The 27029-nt window shown below is 43.6% G+C and overlaps 2 protein-coding genes across 4 annotated transcripts in view; both read right to left on the bottom strand.

Annotated features, from left to right (window-relative positions):
• The window catches only part of LOC148037732 (putative GTP-binding protein OBGC2), a 97582-nt gene that overhangs the window by 21096 nt on the left and 49457 nt on the right, over positions 1 to 27029 (bottom strand). The gene's annotated exons all lie outside the window — the stretch shown is intronic.
• LOC148037736 (uncharacterized) lies at positions 10502 to 12457 on the bottom strand. The gene is made up of 5 exons (XM_087677025.1): positions 12389 to 12457; positions 11681 to 12217; positions 11542 to 11630; positions 11024 to 11384; positions 10502 to 10942 (listed from the first exon to the last, which is right to left on the bottom strand). Exons 1-5 carry the CDS (start codon positions 12455 to 12457, stop codon positions 10502 to 10504), a joined length of 1497 nt encoding a protein of 498 aa, XP_087533151.1.

The raw sequence follows: 27029 nt of genomic DNA, 5'->3' as shown, positions 1-27029 counted from the left end.
GGAGGAGTGTCGGGCCCTTTCTACTCCTATGGATCCGAACTGGAAGACCACTTCCCATTCCTTCTCCTTTGCCGGATGCTTCCCGCTATCGTCAGTTGATTGGGTCCTTGATTTGGCTTCTCAACACTAGGGTTGATCTATGTTTTGCTGTTGGGCTCTTGGCAGGGTTCATGAGTGAACCTCAGACGGTGCATTGGCAGGCTGCTCAGAGGATACTTCGGTATTTGAGGGGGACGTCTGATTTAGGGATTCATTACCCCGTAGGGACAAATGGTTCAGATCTTGTACTTGCAGGTTGGAGCGACTCGGATTGGGCCGGTGATGTGAACCACAGGCGGTCTACTACAGGTTACTGTTTTACCTTGGGTGCAGGTGTTATCTCATGGAGTAGCAAGAAGCAGCCCACGGTAGCCCTTTCGTCTACTGAGGCGGAGTATCGGGCCGCGTCTTCCACCACCTGTGAGGCTGTGTGGCTTCGGAGATTATTGGAGGAGCTTGGGTGCCCCCAAACTCGTCCTACTTTGCTGCAATGTGACAATGAGAGTTGCATTGCCTTGGCACGGAACCCTGTTTTTCATGCCCGGACGAAGCACATAGAGATCCAGTACCACTTCATCCGAGAGAAGCTTCTGGATGAGACCATCACTGTGGAGTATTGCAAGACGGACGACAATCTTGCGGATTTGTTTACGAAGGCACTTCCCCAGGCTCTACTTCGGAGACATTCCAGATCCCTCAGGCTTCTGCCCTGCCCCGGCTCTGAGAGGGGGTGTTAGAGATCACAGCCAGGCAGGAGATTACAGCCTGGTGCAGTCGGACTGTATGCAGTCGGACTGCCACATGGCAGTCCGACCCACTGCAGGCAGTCGGCTGCATTTAATGCAGCCAACTGGGCATTTCTGGCGCCCTATTTCCTGGCTGGTTCTGGCTATAAATAGCCGACATTCCCAGCAGTCTTACACACTTCTCTGCTCGCAGATTACAAACCGGTGACACGCGCAGATTCCGTCTCTGTTCGCAGATTTCAGACAGGAGACAGTGCAGACTGCAGCGGACTTTGAGGTGAACAGCAGGTTGCATCGTCGAGGTGGAGACACGCAGTCCAGCGCACTGCACCCGTGTATATATCTGCATATCTTTGTATTCAGCACACTTTATACAGCAGATCTTCATCTTCCACTGTCTCTTTTTCTCTCTTCTCTCTCTGCGTTCTCTCTCTCAGTCCTACGCTTCCGCACCGCTGCACTCTAACACAATCTAGCCAATTCTGGTGTTTTAACATCAGTTGAAGTTGGAATAAACCTAGCCATTTTGGTTAACCTATCCACAATCACCCACACAGAGTCGTGCCCCCTCTGTGTTCTGGGTAACGCGACAATAAAGTCCATGGAGATACTCTTCCATTTTCCCGAAGGAATCTCTAATGAGTGGAAAAGTCCTCCCATCTTCAATCTTTCAGCTTTATTAACCTTGCATTTATTACATTTGACCACATGGTCAAGGACATCCTTATTCATTCCAAGCCAATAAAACTGTCTTTTAATAAGACTATAAGTCTTATTAACTCCTAGATGTCCCGCACTAGGGGTATCATGACACTCAAAGAGTATCTAGCGCCTTATTTCTTCATCTTTCGGGACACATACCCTACCCTTGTAGAGTAAATAACCATTATCAATGGTAAAATTCTTCCACTTGAATCCCATTTGAGCAACCCCTGATGCTCCATTCCCTTGTTAAACATCCTCAAATATTCCTTCCTCAGTGGAGGCTCTTCCATTTGGATCCCCATTTTTTGTTGCTTCCCATATGTTGGAATATGCCGGATCAACCTGGCATTTCCCTTTTAAGGATTCAAGTAAATCGGAAGTGAACTGAGTAAAACTCAATTCATTTATGATGGGCATTCTGCTGAGTACATCAGCCACTATATTGTACTTTTCCTTTCTATACCTTATTTCATAGTCGAACTCTTGGAGGAGTTCGGCCCATCTGGCTTTACACCCTTGTAGATCCAGTTGGTCATTAAGCCACTTAATGCTTTCATGATCCGACAAGATCAAAAGTTTGACACCGTACAGATAGTGCCTCCATTTCTTCATTGCATATACTATTGCATACAGCTCCCTGTCATAAACAAAATAATTCCGTTTTGCACGGTCTAATTTATTGCTTTCAAAAGTAACTGGTTGACCTTATTGTAATAAGACCGCGCCTACTGCCTTATCACTGACATCAACTTCAACCACGAATGGTTTATTGGGATCCACAATTAATAGTACTGGAGCTGTAGCAATAGCTACCTTAAGTTTTTGAAAACTTTCATTTTGGTCTGTTTCCCAATTAAAGCTCTTCCCTTTCCCTTTAAGTTGGTCGTCATTGGAACAGCTATCTTGGCATAATCTCAAATGAATCTATGATAAAATCGAGATAAACCTAGAAAGATCTGCAGCTCTTCTAGGGTCCTTGGAGATGGCCATTCAATAATTACCCTTCCTTTTTCTGAATCCATCTTGATTCTCTCTTTCGAGATAATATGCCCCAAGTATTTGACCTCTTGTGCGAAGAATTCACATTTAGTTTTCTTCGCATAAAGGGAATGTGTTCTTAACAATTGGAATACTAATCGTAAGTGTTCCAAATGTTCTTCTCTTGATTTACTAAAGATCAAGATATCATCCAAGAAGACTACTACAAAGTATCCTAGATAGGGCCGTAACACACTATTCATCAGCTTCATAAAAGTAGCTATTGCATTAGTGAGGCCAAAAGGCATTACCAAAAAATCATAATGCCCATATCTAGTACGAAATGTTGTCTTAAAAACATCCTGTGCCTTAATTCTTACTTGGTGATAGCCTGATCTTAAGTCTATTTTTGTGAAGAATTTTGACCCTTGTAATTAATCAAAAAGATCCTCCATTTTGGACATAGGAAATTTATTCTTCACCGTTATCTTATTAAGTGCTCTATAATCAACACAAAGTCGCATAGAACCATCTTTTTTCTTCACCAATAAAATTGGCGAAGCCCAAGGTGAATTACTGGGTTGTATAAACCCTTTATCAAGGTAATCTTTAATTTGTCTTTCAACTTCTTAGTCCTGTGTTTTACTTAGTTTATAAGGTGATTTAGAAATAGGGTGTGTATCCTTATCTATGTCAATTGGGTGATTTACATCATCCCTATCTTGTGGAAGGCCACTTGGTAAATCAAAAGGAAACACATCTTTAAATTCATGTAACAAACCACTTAATTCATTACTTACATTCAACTCACAAACATAAGAAAATTGTTGCTTTATATTACAGAAAGTAAAAGTGTTCTATACAAGAAGGGACCATAACATATATACCTCACAAGCTTCCTTCTTTATCAGCTTCTGAACTTCAATGGAACACAACAAAGGGTTATCAGATACTTCATGTTCACCTTGAATCACAAAAGTCTTACCATCCCTTTCAAATTCCAGTGTATTATGATGATAGCTACGTTTTAAGGATGGTTCCAATCCCCATAGCCACTCCCTCCCTAAAGCAATATCGGCTCTTTCCATATTCATAATTTGAAAATCAAGTTTATCTTTATATCCTTGGATCTCAATTTCCAAATTGGATACCATTGTATCCCATATTTTATTATCCTGACCTTGCATCATACGAACAACATATTGATGCCCACTCTTTTGTTGGGGAAGTTTCAATTTATTGACAAGTATATAATTTATGAAATTGTGGGTGGCAGAGTCATCAATCATGACTCCAACCCTCTTTCCAGCTATCAATCCATGCACATTGTCCATAGAAGTTGACATACAACACCTGTGTTGTACATCCTTGTGCAAGACCTCTAAAGATTTATACTTTTCATGCCCCTTTAATTCCAAGGTCTGCACTACATGGATTTGTTTCTCTTTTCCCTTGCCCTTGTCCTTATCTTTTCCTTTATCTTCCCCCTTTTTCCTTTGAGGGAAATTCCAAGCAGCATGATTAGGGGATAGGCAATTGAAACGCAGCCTTTCTTTTTTAGCTTTATCAAAGTCATCTTGGCTTAAATTTGGCCTTACATATTGTTTCTTTTCAAAGGGTTGTTTCTTGCCCTTGAGAAATAGCATTTTCCTTTTCAATTTGCCTACAAATTTTGAGGCTTCAAATTCCTTAGTCTTGGGCTACATATTAGTGAGACTAGTGAGTGCACCTGGACGCATATTATCTTCATTGATTAATACAAATTTAATTGCCTCTTCAAGTGTCTTGGGTGAACTCCTTTTCACTTTCTTTTTACAGGCCTTATCCAGTCCCCTTATGAATCCTCTTGTCTTTTGAAATTCATCTATTCCTTCCAATTTGAGGATTATCTCACGATACTCCTCGAGATATGTCAACAAAGGTCTTCCCCTTTGTCTGACATAATCCCAATCTTCCCAATTTCTTTCCATTTCATTTTCAAAAAGGAATTCTTTTAAAAAGATTGATTCAAATTGAGCCCAAGTTTCAGGTATTTTATTTGTCTCCTTTAAAGTTCTCCACCATTTATATGCCTTTGGCCCCAAGGTTAAACTAGCCTCCAGCGCTTGGAGATGTAGTGGAGTATTCTTAAGTTTGTGCAAATCCTCCCATTTTTGGAGAAAATTAAAAATAGTGTCTTTATTTCTATCTTTTTCCTCCGCGTGAAACTAAGGGGGTTTCATATCTTTTAACACTGGGTTATCCCTTAGTTTTTGGTGGGGTTCCCTAGGATCTCGCATAATCACATCTAGATCTTTCGATGAAGATGGAATGTCTGAGGTTTCTACCTTATTTTTATTCCTTTCTAATAATAAGGCTAATTGAGATTTTATTTCTGTGAGTGCTTGAGTTAGCAACTCCATTTGAACCCCCTGTGCTTGCACACGAGCAGTTAAATCATCAAATTGTTCTCGTGTAGCAAAAAATTCTTCCCATTGTTCTTCTTGAATTTCCGTTTCATGGGGATCCACCATAGAATGGTCCCTGGAACTAGAATCTTCGGTTACCCCCTTTTTTCTCTTTGCCCTCCATTAATACACTGGAATTAGAAAGAAAATATAAGAAATTTGCGTACAAGATGAGGTACTTTCCTGATTATAGTGATAGGGCAGCTGTCGGTGTCGGTCGCATAAGAGTAAGACTTGTTGAGTAGAAACACAGGATGAAGATGGGATTAAACACTCCCCCTGCCAGATCACGTATGAACTAGATGTGACCACTATTGTCACTTTAAGGCGGGATTTTTCCCGACACGTCTTACACTGTCCCTCTTCCTTGCTAGCGACGCCTGGCAGGTTCGAATCCTGCCGTCCTCCGTCCCTCTTCCCTGCTGGCAACGTGTAACCGGCATGTTCACTGGAAAGGGTGGTAGTGTACAACCAAAATACATAAATGCTTTCACCCAATTTAACAGTCGCCCACTTTACCTGAACTTAAAGACACAGAATCAAGAAGAAAAACAGGAAGCTAAAATGCTCCCGTTGCAACACAAACACCCTGTTGGCCCCTAAGTTAGGCGCCCCTTGCGGTATTTCTTTATTTTTAAAAAGAGAGAGAGTACAATGGGCTGTCTTTCACCTATTCTGGGTGAAATTTGACAGCATAACAGTACAATTACTGACCCAATACAAGTGGACCAGGAGGGGAAACTCTGCCCAAGTCTGAAACTTCTGGTTGGGGTGCAGATTTGACCATTTCAGACTGCTGTAATTACTGGTTCAGACCTGTTTACAACTCATACTGTTCCCTGTACTGTTCAGCCCACAGTAACTACTGGTTCAGACCTGTTCTGAAACCTATTTTCAGTTCATACTGATCGCTGCACTGTCCTGCATCATCTATGCCAAGTGCCCCTTGATTCTGACATCAATTGGGCTCTAAAATACCCTCTGAACAGTCCAGAATCAGTTCTGGATTAGTGCTGTTTCAGGCACTTGCTTGGGGAGGTTACCACCCTCACCTGTCCCTGCTGGGAACTGCAAACATCTGCTCCTGTTCCTGCAGAAAAGAGGCTCTTGCCTCATGCAAAAACAACATATTCCACACAGCTGTACCTGAATCAGAAGAAAGGCCCTTGATTCTGCAGCATAACCATACTGTCAGGGGGAGAGGGAGAGAGAGTAGGAAGCAAACTCAGCCCTCTGTGCATCATAGACAAGGTAGACCAGCTCTCAAGAGCTCTCCATCTACAGCAATCCATCTCCCTTTCACAAAATGAGCCCCCCATGCATTGAAACTCGTTTTTGTGCTACCCTCTCTCTCTCTTTTGGGAATTTATGCCCAAATTGTGACACATGGCATACATGTAACAATTTTCCTGTTTAAACATTTCGGTCTAAATTTCTCCATCCTCGGTTCAAAATTTGACCTCGGCACAGACCAAAGGATTAATCCTTGTACAAAAACAAAGATAATGACGCGAACAGATTCTGAGGTCCAAAAATAGTAACTCCCTAAATTTTAGGAGTTGCTTCCATTGCATCCCCACTAGTCTTCTGACCATCTTTGCAGACTATGGCTACATCCAGATTTGCAATGTAGCTCAACTGAAAGTGAATTTCCACTGATGACCCCACATGGACTAATCTCTTGAAGATTTGTCCATCTTCACTTTGGACTAGTCTCTTCCAGGCTAGTTCTTCAACACACTTGTCCATATACACTTTCACAAGTCTCTTCCAGGCTTGTCAATCTACAGTGCCATCAGTCTCTTCCAGACTTATACTGGACCTTAACTGTCCAGTCTTGACTCACTAGACATTCCTATCCATTTCACATATTGACCATGCAACTCAGGCGTTTAGATTTCAAGAGGGATCCTTCCAAAAATCTCGAAATCGCAAACGTCCTCGTTTGCATGAATGTCATACATGCTTCCAGCTAACCCAGTGAACTTACACTTGGCAGCACATGTATAACACATACATGCTATCAGTCAACATTGTGAACTGAACACACTGTTAACACATGTATGTTCTAACTGTGAAACATGGCAGACTATCATCATGTGACTCCACATCACTGTTTCCAGATATAGTGGCCGATACACCACAATGATATCCCCATGGTGGCAGATTCTCATTTGATGACTTCACATCACCCTGACTAGAGATCTAGTGGCCGGTACATCAAAATGATATCCCCACTGAGTCAATTCACAAAATACATGCCCGATCAAGTAACCATTGTTACAACATGTATTCAATTCAATAAAAGTAAAAATTGTATTCTTGCAAGCAATACTTACTTCTTTAGCACTGAGAAAACCATATGGACACAATAAGTGTTAACCTGTACAAAATCTGTTTTTGTACATAATTTCTTTCTTAAGCAATTGTCACTTTAACAATCTATTTCAGCTTAGAGATACAAGGGGTCAAGGTAGGTTGCAAGCGAAATGCTTCAAGGTAAAGTTCCAACACATTAGGTGACTCTGCAAGTTCACCTTCGTCCATCCACTTAACATCTATAGCTGGATAGTTCTTGAACTTAACCAAATACCTTCTAGCAACTTTGCCTTTCACTTTCCTTTCCTTGTGTAACAATACCTGTTCTGGAACAAGAATTTCATCAAGTTCCTCAACTTCAGGTTGTTCCTCAGCTGGCATATCTTCTGGCACATCACCCACATAAGGTCTAAGAAGACTTACACGGAAAGCATTATGAATCTTCCAATTGTCAGGCAACTTCAGCTCATAGCTGACATCACTAATCTTCTCTGTTACTTGAAAAGACCCATAGTATCGCATACTAAGCTTAGTGAAAAGACTCTCCTTGCCTTTCCGCTTCTTTAAGCGTGCCTTTTCAAACTGCAACAGTACCCAATCACCAAGTGAAAATATCAATTCACGACGGTGATGATCAACAGCTTTCTTTTGCTTTGCCTGAGTCCTTTCAAGGGCATGCTTAACTTTCTGATACATTTCCCCCATACTCTGCACATACTGATCTGCCTGAAAGATCTTATCCTTTGTATGCAAAATGGGAGGAACCTTTTTACCTCCTTCAACAATTTCAAAAGGGGCTTTGCCTGACGAATGCACAGTATTATTGTATGCATACTCGACCAAAGACAAATACTGCTCCCACTTTGACTTGTGCTCTGACACATAGCACTTAAGCAAATCCAAGACAATAGAATTTGCCTCTTCTGACTGTCCATTAGTCTGTGGATGAAATGACGATGAGAACTTAAGCGGTGTGCCCATGTTCTCAAATATGCCTCTCCAGAATAGACTTGTCATCCGTGGATCACGGTCACTGACAAAAGACTGTGGCATACCATGATACTTGAAGACATTGCACATAAACAAACGTGCCATCTGATCTAGTTTTATCTTCTTCCTGACAGGAATGAAATGAGCCTGTTTGCTAAACCTGCATATGATAGTCCATATCCCATCATTTCTTGTCTGTGTCCTTGGAAGATCAAAGATAAAATCCATAGCTATGATTTCCCATGGTTTATCTGGAATAGGCAATGGCTGTAAAAGCCCTGGTGCTTTTTGCCTGTCAAACTTGACCTTCTGGCAAATCAAACACTGCCGCACAAAAGCATCCACGTCTCTTCTCAAAGTAGGCCAATAAAAGAATGTCTCTACTGCTTTCACTGTTGCATCAATACCATGATGCCCTGCATACGGTGGAGAATGACTCTCTGTCATAACTTTCCGTCTCAATGGCATAGTCACACATAGTCTACCATGCATCAACATGAAACCATCCTTGAGAAGATAATGCTCATGATGTTGTCCATTGATAAGCTGATCAAAGATCCTTGCAAAATCTTCATCATCAGCATATTGTTCCTTCATATCATCAAGCTCATGATGATAAGGAATTGACACAGCTGAAATTTGTGGCTTCCTTGACAAAACATCAGCCACAACATTCTTTTTGCCTTCCACATGCACAATCTGAAAATGGAACATTGACAAAAAGTTTGCCCAACGCATATGCTTTTCTGACAGCTTAGTCTGAGTTAAGAAATAACGCAATGTCTGATGATCTGTCTGGACAACAAAATCTGCCCCAAGTAGGTAGTGTTTCCAACAAGAAAGTGCATGAATCACATCCAACAATTCTTTCTCATAGACTTGCATAGTCTTCTCTGGCCCTCGCAAGATTCTGCTTTCATAAGCCACTACCCGGCCCTCTTGCATTAGCACTGCACCAATGCTATTGCCACAGGCATCACACTGGACAACAAATGACTTCCTAAGATCTGGTAGAATGATCACTGGACTAGAAGTCATCTTTTCTTTAAGAAGATTAAAAGCTGAAATCTCTTTCTGTGTCCACTAGAGAGAGATTCCTTTCTTCTGTAAAGCATGTAAATGTGAAGCAATCTCTGCAAAATTGCGAATGAACCTCCTATAGTAAGAACACAAACCCAGGAAGCTTCTAACATCATGGATAGTCTTCAAATCTGGCCATGTTCTAATTGCTTCAACCTTAGCAGGATCCATTCGGACACCATCCTTTGACACTATGTGCCCCAGAAACTGGATTTCTTCCAAGAAGAACTCACTCTTCTTACCATTGATAAGCAACCTATTACTGCAAAGCTCATCAAAGACTGCTTTCAAGTGTTCTCTATGCTCCTGTTCATTCTTTGAAAAGACAATCATGTCATCAAAGAATGTACCAACAAACTGCCTATATGGACAAAAAATCCTGTCCATCATTCGATTAAACGTAGCAGGAGCATTAGTAAGTCCAAATGGCATTACCAAGAACTCATAGAGACCAAACGTGGTCCTAAATGTAGTCTTATGCACATCCTCTTGCTTAATCCTGATCTGATGGTATCCACTCTTCAAATCTATCCTGGTGAAAATTGACGCTCCTTCCAAACGGTCAAGGATGTCGTCAATCCTTGGAATGGGGAACCTGTTCTTGATGGTACTCTTGTTCAATGCTCGATAATCTATGCACATGCGCCAAGAGCCATCCTTCTTTTGCACTAAGAGCACTGGTGAGCAAAAAGGAGATGAACTTGCCTGAATCAGCCCTTTCTCTAACAGCTCATTCACCTGGCTCAATATCTCTTTCTGTTGGGCTGCACTAACCCTATACGGAGGTCTATTTGGTGGGCTACTGCCTGGCACCAAATCTATTGCATGATCCTCAGACCTCTCTGGTGGCAACTGTGATGGTGATGAGTCAGAAAAACAATCACTAAACTAAGACAAGAAAGCAGACCTGTCTCTATCTAACATAGAAAAATTTGACTCATCATTATCCTTGACATCACGTACAAAAATCAAGTACGCAAAAAGATGATTCTTTATTACAGATGTAATGGCAGAAGCCGATACAACAGGTACAGACTCTCCTTTAAGCTTCACATCAAGCACATGACTATGTTCCAAAGTCAGTGTCTTGTTAAAGGCATCCAACACACCATGCTTTCTGAACATCCATGGCATTCCCAACAAGACATCACAGCCTTCAAGTGGCATGATATAAAATTCTTCTGCATCAACATAAGACTATACATGAAGACGCAACTTTCCAAGGATGGGTGTCACAGACTCTGAGTGACCAGGACATGCCAACCCTGCCTCTGCTGTGTAGCCCATCTCATCTGCTCTGATGCCCAAAGTAGAAGACAACTCTGGTGAGATAAAGTTTGCCTTAGCTCCAGGATCAAAGAAAATGAGTACATGTTGATCCCTAACTTTACCCCAAGCTCTGCAAAGCTCATTAGCATCCGAGTGGGGCTTGTCTCCCAGCATATCTGGAACTAAACCTGCTGAAGGTTTGGGCTTCTTTCCTTTCCTGTCCTCTTTATCATCATCAGCTGGTCTCTTATTCTTGTCCGGACAATTAGACGCAATATGACCAGTCTGCTCACAGATAAAGCACTTCCTCTCAGCCATTAAAGCCTTTCTCTCTTCAAGAGACTTGCGCACAAAAGGTTTCTTCTGGTCCTTTGGCTGCTGTCCAAAGAACTTGGCTGGTTTCTTCTTGAATTGCCAAGATTTACCTGTGCTTTGAGAAATCTGAGAAACCTGTTTACCAAATGGCTTCTTTGCTGAAAATTTCTCAGGTTTGTCCTGTTTAATGCTGCCCCCAAAACCACTTGACTGTCCCAACAATAATGCATTTCCTGTAGTGGCATTCTCAATTAACTGAGTCAAAATGGTGACCTTTGTCTTTGTACAATAATTCCGGAGTTCCTTAGGCAGCCCACAGCAATATTTCTCTATCTGCTCGGTCAATGGCACAACCCTGTAAGAAGTGACTGGAAGCAAAGCCTCCCAAAACTTCTTGTTATAGTCTTCCAGATCCTTGCATTTAGATGCATCCAAATTGTGCCAAGCACCAAGCAGAAGCAAATACTTGCTTAAAGTAAATCCAAGTGGCAGGAGCCTGTCCTTGCATCAACAGTGTACTCCACCACTGACTAGCATTGTCCTTAAGAAAGGTAGCAACTTTCCGGACCTTAGAAGGCTCTGTAAAGTTCCCTCCTGCAAATGCGGCATCAAACTACTATAAGAAAGAGAGTGCCTTAGTCCTATCTTCAAACCCTCGAAAGATATCAAACTGTACGGCTGCACCCCCTTCCTTGTATGGCTTTGGCTTCTCATGAGCCATCAAGGGATCCGTTGGATATGCCTGTAACATAGGAACACTAACAGGTGGCATAGGAGTGTCGGACCACTGACTACAAGGCTTGTAGACACAATACTTGCTTGCTGGTTTTGATAACCAGCCATACCAAAAGTGCCCTGTGGCATGCCAAAACTGCCCTGAACTCCCTGAAATCCAGGCTGCATGCCTATATTGCCATACATGGGGTTTGGCATAAAACCCTGTGTACCCCCAAACACTGTTCCTGGTACATAAATCTGGTTTCCAGGTGCATAACCAGCCATACTCTGAAATACAAATCCACCTCCAAAGTACCTAGGATGTACAGAGGTCTGTGGGAAAATTTGTGGTAAAGCCTGAAAATTGTTTCCCTGTCCATTTAAGCCAACATTTGGCTGCGGTAAAGTGGCGAGCTGAACTGGCAATGCCTGTGTAACTACCGTTTCCGCCACCTGTTCCTGGACAGTCGGAACCAATCTTGGAGTCTCCATTGACTCCGCAAGCTGCCTTGGTGTTTCCACTGAATCTGCAGCATGCTTACCCTTATCCTGGACCTCTACTGGATCCGAAATCTTTGCAGATTGCCCAACTTGCTGTAAAGGAAGGGAAGGCTGCAAAAATGCCAAAAACCTTAGATTCTGCATCACTTGAGTAAACATACTCACAACAGCAACTAACTGAGTCTTGAAAATGTCTTCATCCATAGAAGAAGCCGTAAGAATTTGTGGCTCAACCATAACAGGAGGAGTAACAAATTGTGGAGGTCTAGAAGATTCTCCCACCTCATGAACAACAAGGATCTCCTGTGATGAAGACGCTTCCTCTCTGGTGTCTTCCTTTCTATCAGCCATAATGCACAATTCCGTGTCTTACACCCAAACAAACCTTGGCTCACTCTTTAGGGAAAAAGTGATTCGATCCCGGCAATGGAACCATGTAGCCAGCCTGTTCACTGGAAAGGGCGGTAGTGTACAACCAAAATACATAAATGCTTTCACCCAATTTAACAGTCGCCCACTTTACCTGAACTTAAAGACACTGAATCAAGAAGAAAAACAAGAAGCTAAAATGCTCCCGTTGCAACACAGACACCATGTTGGCCCCTAAGTTAGGCGCCCCTTGCGGTATTTCTTTATTTTTAAAAAGAGAGAGGGTACAATGGGCTGCCTTTCACCTATTTTGGGTGAAATTTGGCAGCATAACAGTACAATTACTGACCCAATACAAGTGGACCGAGAGGGGAAACTCTGCCCAAAGTCTGAAACTTCTGGTTGGAGTGCAGATTTGACCAGTTCAGACTGCTAATATTACTGGTTCAGACCTGTTCTGAAACCTGTTTACAACTCATACTGTTCCTTGTACTGTTCAGCCCACAGTAACTACTGGTTCAGACCTGTTCTGAAACCTGTTTTCAGTTCATACTGATCCCTGCACTGTCCTGCATCATCTATGCCAAGTGCCCCTTGATTCTGGCATCAATTGGGCTCTGAAACACCCTCTGAACAGTCCAGAATCAGTTCTAGATTAGTGCTGTTTCAGGCACTTGCTTGGTGAGGTTACCACCCTCACCTGTCCCTGCTGGGAACTGCAAACATCTGCTCCTGTTCCTGGAGAAAAGAGACTCTTGCCTCATGCAAAAACAGCATATTCCACACAGCTGTACCTAAATCAGAAGAAAGGCCCTTGATTCTGCAGCATAACCATACTGTCAGGGAGGGAGAGAGAGAGTAGGAAGCAAACTCAGCCCTCTGTGCATCATAGACAAGGTAGACCAGCTCTCAAGAGCTCTCCATCTACAGCAATCCATCTCCCTTTCACAAAATGAGCCCCCCATGCATTGAAACTCGTTTTTGTGCTATGCCCAAATTGTGACACATGGCATACATGTAACAATTTTCCTGTTTAAACCTTTCGGTCTAAAATTCTCCATCGGTTCAAAATTTGACCTCGGCACAGACCAGAGGATTAATCCTCGTACAAAAACGAAGATAATGACACGAACAGATTCTGAGGTCCAAAAATAGTAACTCCCTAAATTTTAGGAGTTGCTTCCATTGCATCCCCACTAGTCTTTTGACCATCTTTGCAGACTATGGCTACATCCAAATTTGCAATGTAGCTCAACTGGAAGTAAATTTCCACTGATGACCCCACAATGACTAATCTCTTGAAGATTTGTCCATCTTCACTTTGGACTAGTCTCTTTCAGGCTAGTTCTTCAACACACTTGTCCATACACACTTTCACAAGTCTCTTCCACGTTTGTCAATCTACAGTGCCATCAGTCTCTTCCAGACTTATACTGGACCTTAACTGTCCAGTCTTGACTCACTAGACATTCCTGTCCGTTTCACATACTGACCATGCAACTCAGGCGTTTAGATTTCAAGAGGGATCCTTCCAAAAAGAAAAACCAAATAAAATATGTAATAAAGAAATCAACAAAAAGGTAATAGTTGTCACAGTCTTGTGACACAACGCCCGCGTTAGCTTAGTGCGACTGCTTCGTGTTGACGTGGACAGCTCAAGATTGACGAGCACCGTTGCCGACTGGTAACGCAACAGCTCCAGATTGGCGCGCCAGATAGGAACGGGACCCGACGGCTCCAAGTAGGAACGAACCCGACGGTTCTTTTCCAAAAAAGCCCGCTACGCTTCCACTGCGACAAAGACGTAAAGCCCTTCCGACTCTTTCCAAGATACCATCGCCTAACGGCTCTGATACCAGTGTTAGATAACACCTGTGTTGATTGCCTATGATAATGTCGGAGATTCAGTTAAGTGCCCCCTCTGCTCAACAGTCCCAACAGCACGAGAGAGATTGTTCGATTCACCACCTAGCCTCGCTTAGAAGGTTGTTGGCTTCCTCATCCTGATCCGACTGCCAGTCGTCAGCTTCAAGTGAGTCATACTATCCTTAGACTCACTTACTCTCTAGGCTCCCCTTGACCCCGTTTAGGTGTTTAAGGCCCCGGGACGGTCATCCCTCGCGCTTGTCTCCGCATAAGTTACATTTATTAATGTAACAAGGAGCTTGCTATGCAGGAAGAGATGAAGTCTCTGTATGCAAAAAACACATACGAGCTTGTACCTTTGCCCAAGGATAGGAAAGCTATCCCTAACAAATGTGTTTACAAGGTGAAATGTATTAATGGGAAGCCCAAGTACAAGGCATGTTTGGTTGCTAAGGGCTATACACAGAAGGAAAGCATAGACTTCCAGGAGGTTTTTTCACCAGTGGTAAAGATGACTACGCTCTGTGTTTTGCTTGCTCTCACTGTATCCTTGGATTTAGAGTTGGATCAAATGGATGTGAAGACTGCTTTTCGTCATGGTGACCTGGATGAAGAGCTGTACATGAAACAACCCGAAGGTTTTGCTATTCCAAGGAAAGAGCATTTGGTTTATAAGCAAAAATGCAGCTTATATGGGCTGAAACAAGACCCTAGACAGTGGTATGAAAAGTTTGATACCTTTATGCTCAGCCATGGATTTAAACGTAGTCATGTAGATCATTGCTTATACACTAAAAACGAAGATGATGGAAGCCTTATTGTGCTGGTCTTATACATGGATGGCATGCTAATTGCAAGAAAGCATACGAGTACTTTGAATGCTCTTAAAAGGCAGCTGAGTTCAGCCTTCTCAATGAAAGATTTAGGGGCAGCTGAACACATTTTGGACATGCACATTAAATGAGATAGAGTGCAACACTTGTTGTTTCTCTCACAAGATAAGTACATTAGCAAAGTACTTGGTGGCAGGTTTAATATGGCTGATGCTAAGCCTCTTGGTGTGCCTTTACCGTCACATACAAAGCTTAGCAAAACTAATTGCCCAACAGATGATGCAGCTGCTAGTGCTATGAAGGGCATACCTTATGCATCAGCTTCTGGATCTTTAATGTATACCATGGTTGCAACTCACCTTGACATTGCTCATGCAATGGGAGTTGTTTGTAGATTCATGTCAACCCTCGCAAATCACAATGGGAAGCAATGAAATGTATCTTCAGATACTTAAAAGGTACACAAGAGAAGTGTATATATTATGGAAAGAGTACACTAGAGTTGCAGGAATTCTGTGATTCGGACATGGTAGGAGATCTTGACACTAGGAAATCTACCAATGGATATGTCTTTACTTGACTGGTGGGGGTATCTGTTGGTGTTCAAGGTTGCAAATAATTGTGGCACTGAGTACTACAGAGGCTGAATATAATTCAAGCATTGAAGCTTCTAAGGAAGCTATTTGGCTCGGCCATTTGGTCAAGGATTTTGGTCTCTCTTCAGATACTCCAGTGTTTGGTTGTGATAGCCAAAGTGCAATATGTCTGGCTAAGAATGCCATGTTTCATGCACGTACCAAACACATAGATGTTCGGTACCACTTCATTCGACAAGTCTTGAATGATGGTATTGTCACACTGACTAAGGTCAAAACCCAAGATAACCCTGTAGATGTTTTCACTAAGAGTCTTGCAAAGGCTCGACATGAGCATTGCATCCAATTAGTGGGAGTTGGCTACCTTAAAGGTACCACTTCAGGCCTTTAAGTGGGAAGTTGTTGGGTATAAAGTCCCTTAATCTTCGTGTATAAACTTATACAGGTGTGAACACACCCTAATTTGTTCCCTAACATATAAATACATTTTATTCTTTGTGTACCGTGACAAGCTAGTATACTCACCTTGGGATTCTCTCACTCTCACACTCGGCATTGTTGCTGCCCCACTACTAACTCGTCATTGTGCACTCATCCCCACAATAAGGAATGAGTAGGCCATACCCAGAGGAGGAGGTTATAGTGAGGTGATGATGAGTTAGGGATAGACCGGGATACAAGGAATGCAATTGATCTAGCACACTCTATTTGTAGATGAGGAACCAACCAAAAATAGGGGAATTTCCTTATTGGACACTGAAACATTTTGAGTGCATTTGAGTTTCGGGGTTGTTTAATAAGCTAGTGAAGATTTAATGTGTAATGCACCTTCTTTCGCTATGCACCCACTCTCAAGTCCAAAACTAGAACCGAAAAGGGACTGCAAGTGTAACTTACCCCATGTGTACCCCAAAGCAGTTAGAGCATCAATCAATAAGTGCATGTCAACTACCCAAGAACCTACCAAGATTACAAAGGCCATAGTTATCTTTTCTCAGGAGTACAAAAGGCCATCCCAAAGAGGCTAAGGCATCGGAAAAAGGATTTTCATTGGCTGCCTAGGGACCTATCAAGACTGACAAAGGTGTTCCTTAACCACTTTGAACTTTTTAAAACTATATATAATAGCACCCATGGGAAAAAGAGAGATAGTTAGTTCACAAATCACAAAACAGAGAGGATGCACAAAGTCACCTGCAAGGGTGTCAATGACAAAGGAATGGTGAAGAAGGATATGCATATATGGTTGTAATGGAACCATAGGTGGAGACTACTCAAGATCCAATATGAGCAAGGTGATCATGGATGCTCAACACAAAGAGATAGAGTAATGCTACATAATGAGAATGCACATGCAACAAAGTACCACTTGCACAATGTCCCTCATGGGGAAATTTGTTTGCTTGCCTAAGTGCCCTTTTACAAAGATGATGATGATGATCATGTTGTGGAAGGAAAGGTGCAACTAGAGAGTTGATGTTGACGACGAGAAGAAAATTCCTAAACTTGAAGTTACCAAATTAAGGGTAGAAATCCCCTCTCAACATGGATGTTGATGTCAGAGTGCAGCGACGCGGAAGCGCAAGAGAGAGAGTGAGCACAGAGAGAAGAGAGAGAGAAGAAAATAGTGAAACGCAAAAAATCTGCAGTGTAGTATGTTGTATAGGAGTGCAGAAATATACACGGGTGCAGAGAAAATATCTGTGTATGTCTACGCCTTGAGGACCTCAATCTCCGTCAGTCCCCTGTGCTGTCAGTCTCAGCAGGCTCTCTGTCAGATCTCAAGATCCAAGATGAACAAGTGCTGGACTGGAACTGCTATAAATAGCAGGAAATAACACGAAAAAATAGGCAGAATCAGGTCGGCTGAATGCAGTCAACTGCACAAAAAACCTGGCCGGCTGATGTTGTGCCACGTGGCAACTGTCCAACTGCTGCTGATGTGGCTCCTCCTGCTGTCCGTACTGACCGCTGTCCAAGGAATGACTCTCTAACAGATGATGCCGAAGGAGGAGCAAGATCTAATGTTAGACTTTGTATGGTGCCAAGAACCAAGATAAAATGCCAGACTTGACACCCCTTACAATGTGGTTAAGGAAGCACAGAGTGCTTGGCAGCTTTGGGATAAGATCAAGAACCTCTATGACAAGCAAAGTCCTGCAAGTCAAATGTATTGGCTGAAACAGCTTATGGATCTTCGCATGAAAAAGAATGTGACCATGTCAACTCATCTGAGCCAGTTTCATGCTATTCTTAAGAACTTAGTTTCGCAAGGCATTGATTTCAAAGAGGATGTCACTCCATTGTTCTTGCTTTTCACACAACATGCTTATACTCAATCTCAAGAGAGGGCCCCCATGCTATCCAAGCGGTGCCATTGGCAAGTCTAAAGCCCGCAGAGCCGCCATGAATGACAAGTCTACATCAAACATCATGGAAGAAGATCCTTCAGGACAATATCCATGCATGTGTTCAGGTCATGCATCCTCCATCTATTGAGGTTCACTCATAGTTGGTGCATCAAAAGGAGGCACAAATTGAGAGACCATGGTGTCAATAGAAGACAATAATGTAAAGAATGAAGAGGGTTAGAGGGAGTACATGAGATTGTTTCAGAAAGGAATACATGGGCACAAGATGTTTGCGAGATGAGAGATGAGAGTTGAGTGTTTAGTGACTACTAGAATAGCAATATACAATCGACATTTAATGCAAGTTCTTTTTTCTACAAAGCAAGGGGATGGCTTAGAGGGCCTACTTTGAGGGCAGCATTCAAGAGAAGTAGACAACTTTTAAAATATGAACACCCCACTCATTTTCTTTTAAAAAAAGAGCGGGTGGATTACAAGCAAGTAACCTACAAATTCCCACATGACAATTGTACCGTCATAAAAATGATTGTAACTCATGGTCTTATAGGTCATTTTGGCCTTTTGAAGGTGTTAATATATCATTTCACACACACACACACACACACACACACACACACACATGGACACCCATCTCTCCCACAACATAGGGGCTACTATCAAACACATTCGCACCTCTCATAGGCTACAAATGGACAAATATCCTAGTAGGGGATAGGACTTGCCAACATTGTGACTGAGAGCCTAAGATGGACAAACACTACATATGCAGATGTACAACATACTATGACATAGGAGGACAATACCACTATCTCTTCCGCATAGTTGCCTTTGTATGACGTGGTACTGTTCGTACCACCATACGATCCGTACACTATGTATTCGTACAGATTCGCACGATATTTGTGGCCTATTTGGGCCACCTCGCCTATGCGTCCCACGTCCCGCGTTTCCTGCGCCCCCACCTTTACTCCTACGCGTTCCACCTACCTGCGTGGCACTTTTTGAGGGGGTGGGAAGCATTGGATACCTCATCCCACCCCCTTTTCCAACCATGCCCCCCCCAAGCCCTCTTTGGATTCCTTCCAGCTGGCAGTCCTCTCTTTGACTGTTGACCCCTCTTTGACTATTTGAACTTTGACCCTTCTCTCATCTACAAAAGGTGCTCCTCTCCTCCATGCTTCCACACCAATTCAGCAAGCACTTACCATTCTCATCTTCTTCTCTTGGATCTTGATTCTTGAATAGACTTGTGATTTGTCATTCTCGAATCTCATCTCCCATCCCCTCTTTCCCGCACCCTATCAAAGCATTTGCCATTCTCAAATCTCATCTCCCATCCCCTCTATCCTACACCCTATCAAAGCATTTGCCATTCTCATTTCCCATCCCCTCTCTCTCACTCTTGCTCTTTCAACTTTACCCCAACCCTTAGGCCTCTTAAGTCTCCTTCCCTTTCAACTTTCAAGACTCAAGTGTCAAGAGTCGAGACTAAAGCATCTCTCTCTCTCTCTCTCTCTCTCTCTCTCTCTCTCTCTCTCTCTCTCTCTGGCCTCTTTATCCATCATCGGCACCAACACTCCTGAGAAGCATGAGGCCTTCAATTTGCATGCGATTCATGTGGAGAGGGACACAAAGAAGTCCAACTCCCACCATTGGACATGCAAGTATTGCGGGAAACGCTATACAAGTGGTGCAACTTGGCTTCTCCAACATCTTTCCAAGACGGGGAGGCAAGTTGCTCCATGCAAGGAGATCCCTCAAAACATCGCGGAAAATATTCTTGCCAAGATGAGAGAGGGATCCACAAGAGGAGGAGGAAGTGGCTTATCAACACCAACTCTTATGCCTACTAACGAGAAAGCATCAAATGTGGGCGTATCTTCAATCAATGCAGGAGAGGCCTCTACCATTAGTGGTGGGGGCTCCACATCCGCATCCGGCTTTGGTAAAAGACAAAGAGTGAAGGCTCATGCAATGTCGGAGAGACAATCCTCTCTTTCTCAAGCTCCCGGTCATGCGCGTGGATCAATTGCCTTTCTTAGAGAAAGGCAACGACTTGCAGACATTGAAATTGCATGCACGGTAATTGAGTGCAATCTTGCATTCAATGTCCTAAAGCAAGAGCAATGGAAGAAGATGGTAAAAGCCATTGCCAATGTGGGTCCATGTGAAGGATGGACCGGTACATACAATGACATGAGGACGAAAAAGATTGATGAAGAGAAGGAGAGGATTGATAGAGCCCTTGATCCTATTCGAGCCGCATGGATAAAATATGGTTGCTCCATTCTCACCGACGGATGGAGTGATCGTAAGAAACACGGCATCATTAACATACTCATCTCATGTCCACTCGGCACTTACTTTTTGCGGGCCGTAGATACCGGCAAGAGGGGGAGGAAAATGACGGGCACATTCATCTACCGCCACATTTGACAAGCTATCATTGAGATATACATTGCCTTTTAAATTTGTTTCACTTTCTTTCATTATGATAATTGATTTATGCATAACTATCTATCTCCCTATTCTAATTTCTCTCTAGTATCTATCTCGATTCTCTCTTTCCCCCCCAGGCCACAAGGCCCCCAACCCCCATCTCTCTTTATTCTTGAATCTTGAAAGTTGAAACTTGAAACTTGAAAGGCTCAAGTTTCAACTCTCTCTAACCTCCAAGTATTGTTAGTATATTACTTGTAACTTGTAAATTGTGGTTGTAGGTGGGACCCTCAAATGTGGTGCAAGTTGTTACCGACAATGCATCGAATTATCGGCACATGGGCCATTTGCTTGAGACCGAGTTTCCTACGATTGTATAGACTCCATGTACAAGTCATTGTTTGGACTTGCTCAAGGTAAAGGTGCTTGCGATGTATCATGAGCATAGCACACTGTAGTTGAAGAAGCCTTCTTCAACTCGCTTTGCTTACATGTGGTTATTGTTGGAGCGCCTTTATGAGGTACGATCTGCCTTGTGCGACAGATGTGTCCACTCTATGGAATGAGTGGGATGAGCATGAGACAGAGGAGCCAAAGCTATACAATGCTTATGCCTTAATGAGCAGTTTTGGCAAAAAGTCTGTGTCATTGTCATTGTTGTGACTCCCTTTTATAGGGTGTTACGTATGAGTAATTGCGAGGGGTCCACCATGGGCCTTCTCATTCACTTCTTTAGAGCGGCATTGGTGGAGGCACATGCTTGTACAATGATCACAAAGACACAGCGTGCACATGTTTTAGAGATAGCAAAGAGGAGATGGGCATGGATGCATAAGCCCATCCATGGTTTTGTCGCATTGATACATCCGGCCTACAAGTCGCCGACGGTCATGGATGATAGAGAGTTCCCTTTGGACCAGCTTTTCTTATTTGACTCGTGCGGTCCCTGTGGATGACCACAATGCAGTGTTGGAGGAGCTAGGATGCTATGAAGATCAGAGAGGGCATATGGCTTTTGCTTCTCCCACTTGTTGGAGGAGAAAGTCACTTGTGAAGCCTTTATTTTGGTTGCAAAACTTTGGATACACATTGGAGATCCTTCAACCCTTAGCCATGAGGGTCCTTGCCCACGATTGCTCTTCGGGTGCAAGTGAGAGAAACTGGAGTGTCTATTCTCTCATTCACACAAAGATTCACAATTGGCTTAGCACATGATAGTTAGAGCGGCTAGTCTATTGCCGCACTAACTTATGTATAATGAGGGCTATGATGAGCATGGGTAGTCCGAAGCAGGTAAGTTTAAACACTTAACCATAACATTTAAAATTTATTGTTTTAAATTTTGAACTTTGAAGTTTATATTTTACAATTTAGACTTAGCATTTACAATGATCAATCTTAGGTGCATCATTGCATTGTGTAGGTGAATGTTGATACATTCAAGTTAACGAGCGACACTCTTCCGAGTAAACATCGGGATGTGGACGAGGAGGAGGATATGATTTTTGCAGAGCTCTACAAAGAGCTTATAGCAGCAGATACTCGTGACACTCGCAGTCAGCATGCTCATGAGCGAGGAGTTCAAGTAGGTGGTAGCAAAAGCACGGTCATTCGACGCCCTCCATCATCGAGGAGGAGTGGTTCGAGTGGCTTGCAAACATATGTAAGGCGAGACTCTAGTAGCTCACATCCTGTGCCTCATGATGACATCCCCCCTTGCCTACACAGCCGCCACCTAGGGAGCCATTATTTGATGATGAGGGTAACCTCATCAGTGAGGATAAGTATGAGTGTGTCTCATCATCTAATGTTGAGGAGTCACTTTAAACTCTCTTGATGAGCACTCAAATGGTTTTGATAATGATGATGATGATAATGATGATGATGATAGTGATGCCTCATCATAGATTCATAGGTATCTCGCTTTTTTGTATCAGATATACAAGATTATAGTTGACGAAGGCCATTGCATCCTTGACGAAGGCCCAGTAAATAGCTGTGCAACGCTTTACTTCCACCCAATTCGAACATGCTTGCTTGAGCAGACATTGGAAATCTACTATTGGATGCCAGGAAACAATATGCACCAACAATTTATCTTTGCTGATGGAGAAGAAAATCTCATGCGAAGGGAGAGTGAAGCACAACCTCATAGAAGCCACGCGGATCAGTAAAAATTTCCTCCACACCATCAATCTAAAGAAGAGATGTCAACCACTGACAGATCCTGGTCAAGACGGGAATCCGGCCAGTGAAGAAAAGAATGACACCTTGCTTATGAAAGGTAGAAAAGGAGTGAAGAACCTCTTGCGTATTCACATGTGTGTCCAAGATCTCTCCCTCTGCGCACGCAAGAATAGCTTGATGATTATGCTCGACATACTCCTCCAAAAGAGAGTTAGCAAACTTTAACAATAGTTTTCCAATTTGGCTCTTGCAAATCCTACGAGGGAGAAGCCACCTTAGCATATGAACATGGTGAAGAATCACCCCCTATCGAGGGCCTCAGGGGCAACAGAAAATTCTTCGTGCTTGCTGTGTTTGATAGAAGGCTGAACGTCATGGGTTGACAAAGCCATCTCTTCAGTGCAGGGGACCATATATTCTTCCACTGTGCCCTCTTCCATATCCATGGTTGGATCTCCATCCGTGGGCGGTAAGTCAGTGCAGTCCATGAGTAGGCATCAGCAGGTCTTGAACAGAAGAAACACAGCAGGGCCCTCCAAAGAGCAGGGCCACAAGGCACAGCACAGGTCGGAAGCACAAGTCAGGCAGCATAGGCCTGGTATAGGGCAGGGCAGCAAAACTGGGTGTCGTGGCAGAGAAAGTGAGCTGGTCTGCAGGACAGGCAGTTCTCTCTTTTTTTTTGTCGTGAAGATGATTGAATTAAATGGCATATTTACATCAGACCATCAGGTCAGCTAAGAAAAACAGAACAAACACAAATCAAGCCAAAAACACACAAATATCACACAGAAAGGACAGCCAGAGTGGGGCGAACAATATCCAACAAAGGAGCAGCAATGTCAGGAAGAACCAGGTCAGCTGAAACCATAGAGGAGATATGCCATAACAATAAACCAAGAACATGGACCACATGACGATGGATACCGAGGCAAAATCAAAAATGAAGGAATTCCGAGTACGCCAAATATGCCACAAAGCTGTCCATCTAAGGAAATGGAAAAGGCAGGAATGATCTGACCTCTCTCTCTTTTTTTTTCGTAAAAATCTGACCTCTCTCTCTCTCTCTCTCTCTCTCTCTCTCTCTCTCTCTCTCTTTCTTTTTTTTTCGTAAAAGGTAATTATATTAATTACGAAAAAAATACAAGGTTACTTGATTACAAGATACATGACGACAATCTAAGCCATCATGAGAAGAGGTTCTAAGTACTACAAGTTACAAGGTCAAGGCCACGGCACGGAGGAAATTGCCATATGCCAGGGACGTAAGTCCTCCCTAGAGAGCAAATCAGAATGCTGGAGAAGATCTAGCTGCCAATACAAGAGGCCCTTAAGCCTCACAATATGTCGCTGAACATTACAGGCGGAGTCAAAAAGAAAAGCATTCCGAATGGTCCAGTTATGCCAACAGCCCCAATATCGAAGAAAGTGAAACATGAGCTTCATATGGGGCTGTGCCGGAGTGTGGTATTTGGGCTGCCCAAAAACCCAATCAAAGGGACGCAGGGGGAAACCAACCACTCCTTGCCAAACAGCCGATAAAAATAACCAGACTTTCTTAGCGATGGGGCAAGAAATAAATCGGTGGCGGGCGGATTCCACAGTTGTGGTGCAAAAGAAACAGTTGCCATTGGAGATTCGTCGCTTGGAAAGAGCTGAAGCAAGCGGAAGACCACCAATCATCACTCTCCAAAGAAAGACTTTATATTTGAAGGGTGTCTTGTTCAACCAGCCCTCCATCACAGTTGCCCTCCACCATGACCGGGATTTACGCAATCCCCATAAAGCATTCACTTTAGTAATTAGCCATTGATAATCTTTAATCAGAAGATGGTACACTTGGTTAGCAGAAGCTTTGCTTAAATGGAGCTGGCCTTGTAGGTCCCAATCCTGCCAGGGATGATCCGAAGCAAGGGCAGGAAAGGGTTGTCTGCACTGGAGCTCCCTCAAAAGCTGTTCCCATAAAGGCCTATATCCACGAGGGATCCTGAAAAGCCTCCTAGCTGTACGAAATGATATAAGCACATTGCGACTGGCAAGGGTGGCATCCGCAACTGAAGACAAGCCCAAACGTGCCATCCGGTTAAATTGTGGTCTAAGCTCATGTTTACCTTCCCATGAAAGTAAACGCGAGACTGCCAGCAATTCCAATTGGAAAGAGTTAGTAGCTAAGCGATCCTCCGCTGGATGCCACTGAGCCTTCTGGAGGACCACTTTCCAGGAACATACCAAATGAGTAAGCAGTGATGAAGACGAACTGGAGAACCGCGAATCAGCATTAAGAACATGCCACCAAGAACTCCGGATTTGGGTATTACCATGCAAAAGCCCATGGGCCTCAAGGAAATAACGGGCTATATCCACCCATGGATGATGATCCGAGCACATGGCGCGGAAAAGAGACCAACGGAGTGCCTGCATGTGAATTTGGGCATCGAAAAGAGCTCCGCCACCCATGCGTTTGGGGGTGCACGCATGTGACCAAGAGATCCAGGAAATACCTGTGTGCAATGAATCCTTCTTCCATAGCATGAAACGAATAGACTGAGTAAGAGCATTCAGAATCGTAGTAGTCCAGGGCAACAATGGCAAGAAATATGTGAGCATTGGCAACATAATTGTCTGGGCTACTTTGAGGCGAACAAGGAAGGGCCAGGCCTGAGACTTCCAATACATAAACTTGGCCACCATTTTCTGAGAAATCCACTGCAGAAGCTGCTTTGGGGGAACCTCTACACCCAAAGGGTACCCAAGATGCTTGACAATGGAGCCACGAGGAACAACCAGACCTTGCCAGTCTAGGGACTGCAAATCCGACTCCGTGCAGCTAAGAATGGCTGATTTGAGCGCATTGATACGAAGGCCGGACGCCTGACCAAAGAGACCCCAAACATCCAATGCTTTTCGAAGGTTATCCTTATCCGCACGCAAAATCATAAAGCTATCATCCGCCAGGGATTGGCTAATGAAGTGCTGTCCTGTAGGAAGCGACAGTCCGGCCAACTGAGAAGAGGCTGCCATATGAGATAACATGGAAAGAACTGGATGTGTCGCAAGGGCAAAGAATAGAGGACTCAAAGGGCACCCCTGTCTGACAGAGCGGGCAAGGACAAATGGCTCAGTAACACCTCCGTTCAGCATGACTCGCGAAGACGCCGCAGTGCTAATGGTGTAGATTAGACGAGACATCCGAGCACCAAAGCCCATAGTAGACATAAGTTCAGCAACGAAAGACCAGTCCAGATAGTCAAAAGCCTTTTCCAGGTCCAGTTGAATCAGTACTACCTCCTGATGAGAATGCTTTGCATAATCTATTGCCAGTTGAGCATTCAATACATTGTGCAGAATATTGCGGCCCTTAATAAAACCATACTGGAGAGGGTGCACAATGGCAGGGAAATGCTTATGGAGCCGATTCGCCATTACTTTGGAAAAGATTTTGTACATTGAACCCATCAAAGAAATTGGGCGCCACTGTGACAACTTAGATGGCGAAGGAACTTTTGGAAGCAGCTTAATAAGTCCCCCTTTCCATGAGGAAGGCATGATCCCCGTTTCCCACACCTGCTGAAACAAAGCCTGCAATGGTTTCGCCAGTTGGGTAGCAAAAGCCTCAAAGAACTCATTAGTGAGACCATCCCAGCCCGGACTTTTATCCTTGGGCAAGTGTAACAAGACATCCATAACCTCTGCCTCACAAATATCTGACTCCATAGTAGCTTGCATGTCCTGCGGAAGCTGATTGCGGACCAGGCCATAAAAAACCGAACGGGCCTGAGTAATTTGGGGTGAAGGTGGAGTAGTAGAACCGAGAAGGTCGCGGAAATAATTCCTGCACATATGCACAATAGTCTGCGGATCCAGGATAAGGTGGCCTTCTGCATCCTCGAGTCTGGTCATATTCTCGCGAGCAGGAGAGGCGTGGAGAGCTCGAAAGAACTTATGGGTCTGACACGCACTATCTTGCAAAGTCTCCGTCAGATGTTCCAGTTTGGCCTGCTGATATGATCTCAACTGGAATTCTTTAATAAGATCAGCCACCCGCATGGCCAGTGCAAGCACAAATGCATCATCCGGAGTGTCCACCAGCAGCGAACGGACCAAAACCAGCAGGTTCTCGGCGGCCTGTCGACGCCGCCGACAAAGAGATGCATGATAGATCCCATACTGCCGAGCAACCCGCTACACATTAGAGAGCAATCGTTCAAATGACGCAGTGCCCTGAGAGGAGAAGTCCAAGAGGAATCTGTCAATCAATTGCTGC

Source organism: Lygodium microphyllum, chromosome 4 (genome assembly GCF_053477565.2).
Source record: "Lygodium microphyllum isolate KBCC chromosome 4, Lygodium_microphyllum_v1.1.10, whole genome shotgun sequence".
Taxonomy (NCBI): Eukaryota; Viridiplantae; Streptophyta; class Polypodiopsida; order Schizaeales; family Lygodiaceae; genus Lygodium; species Lygodium microphyllum.
The sequence above is the reverse complement of the archived record's forward strand: the minus strand, read 5'-3'. Positions and strand labels throughout refer to the sequence as shown.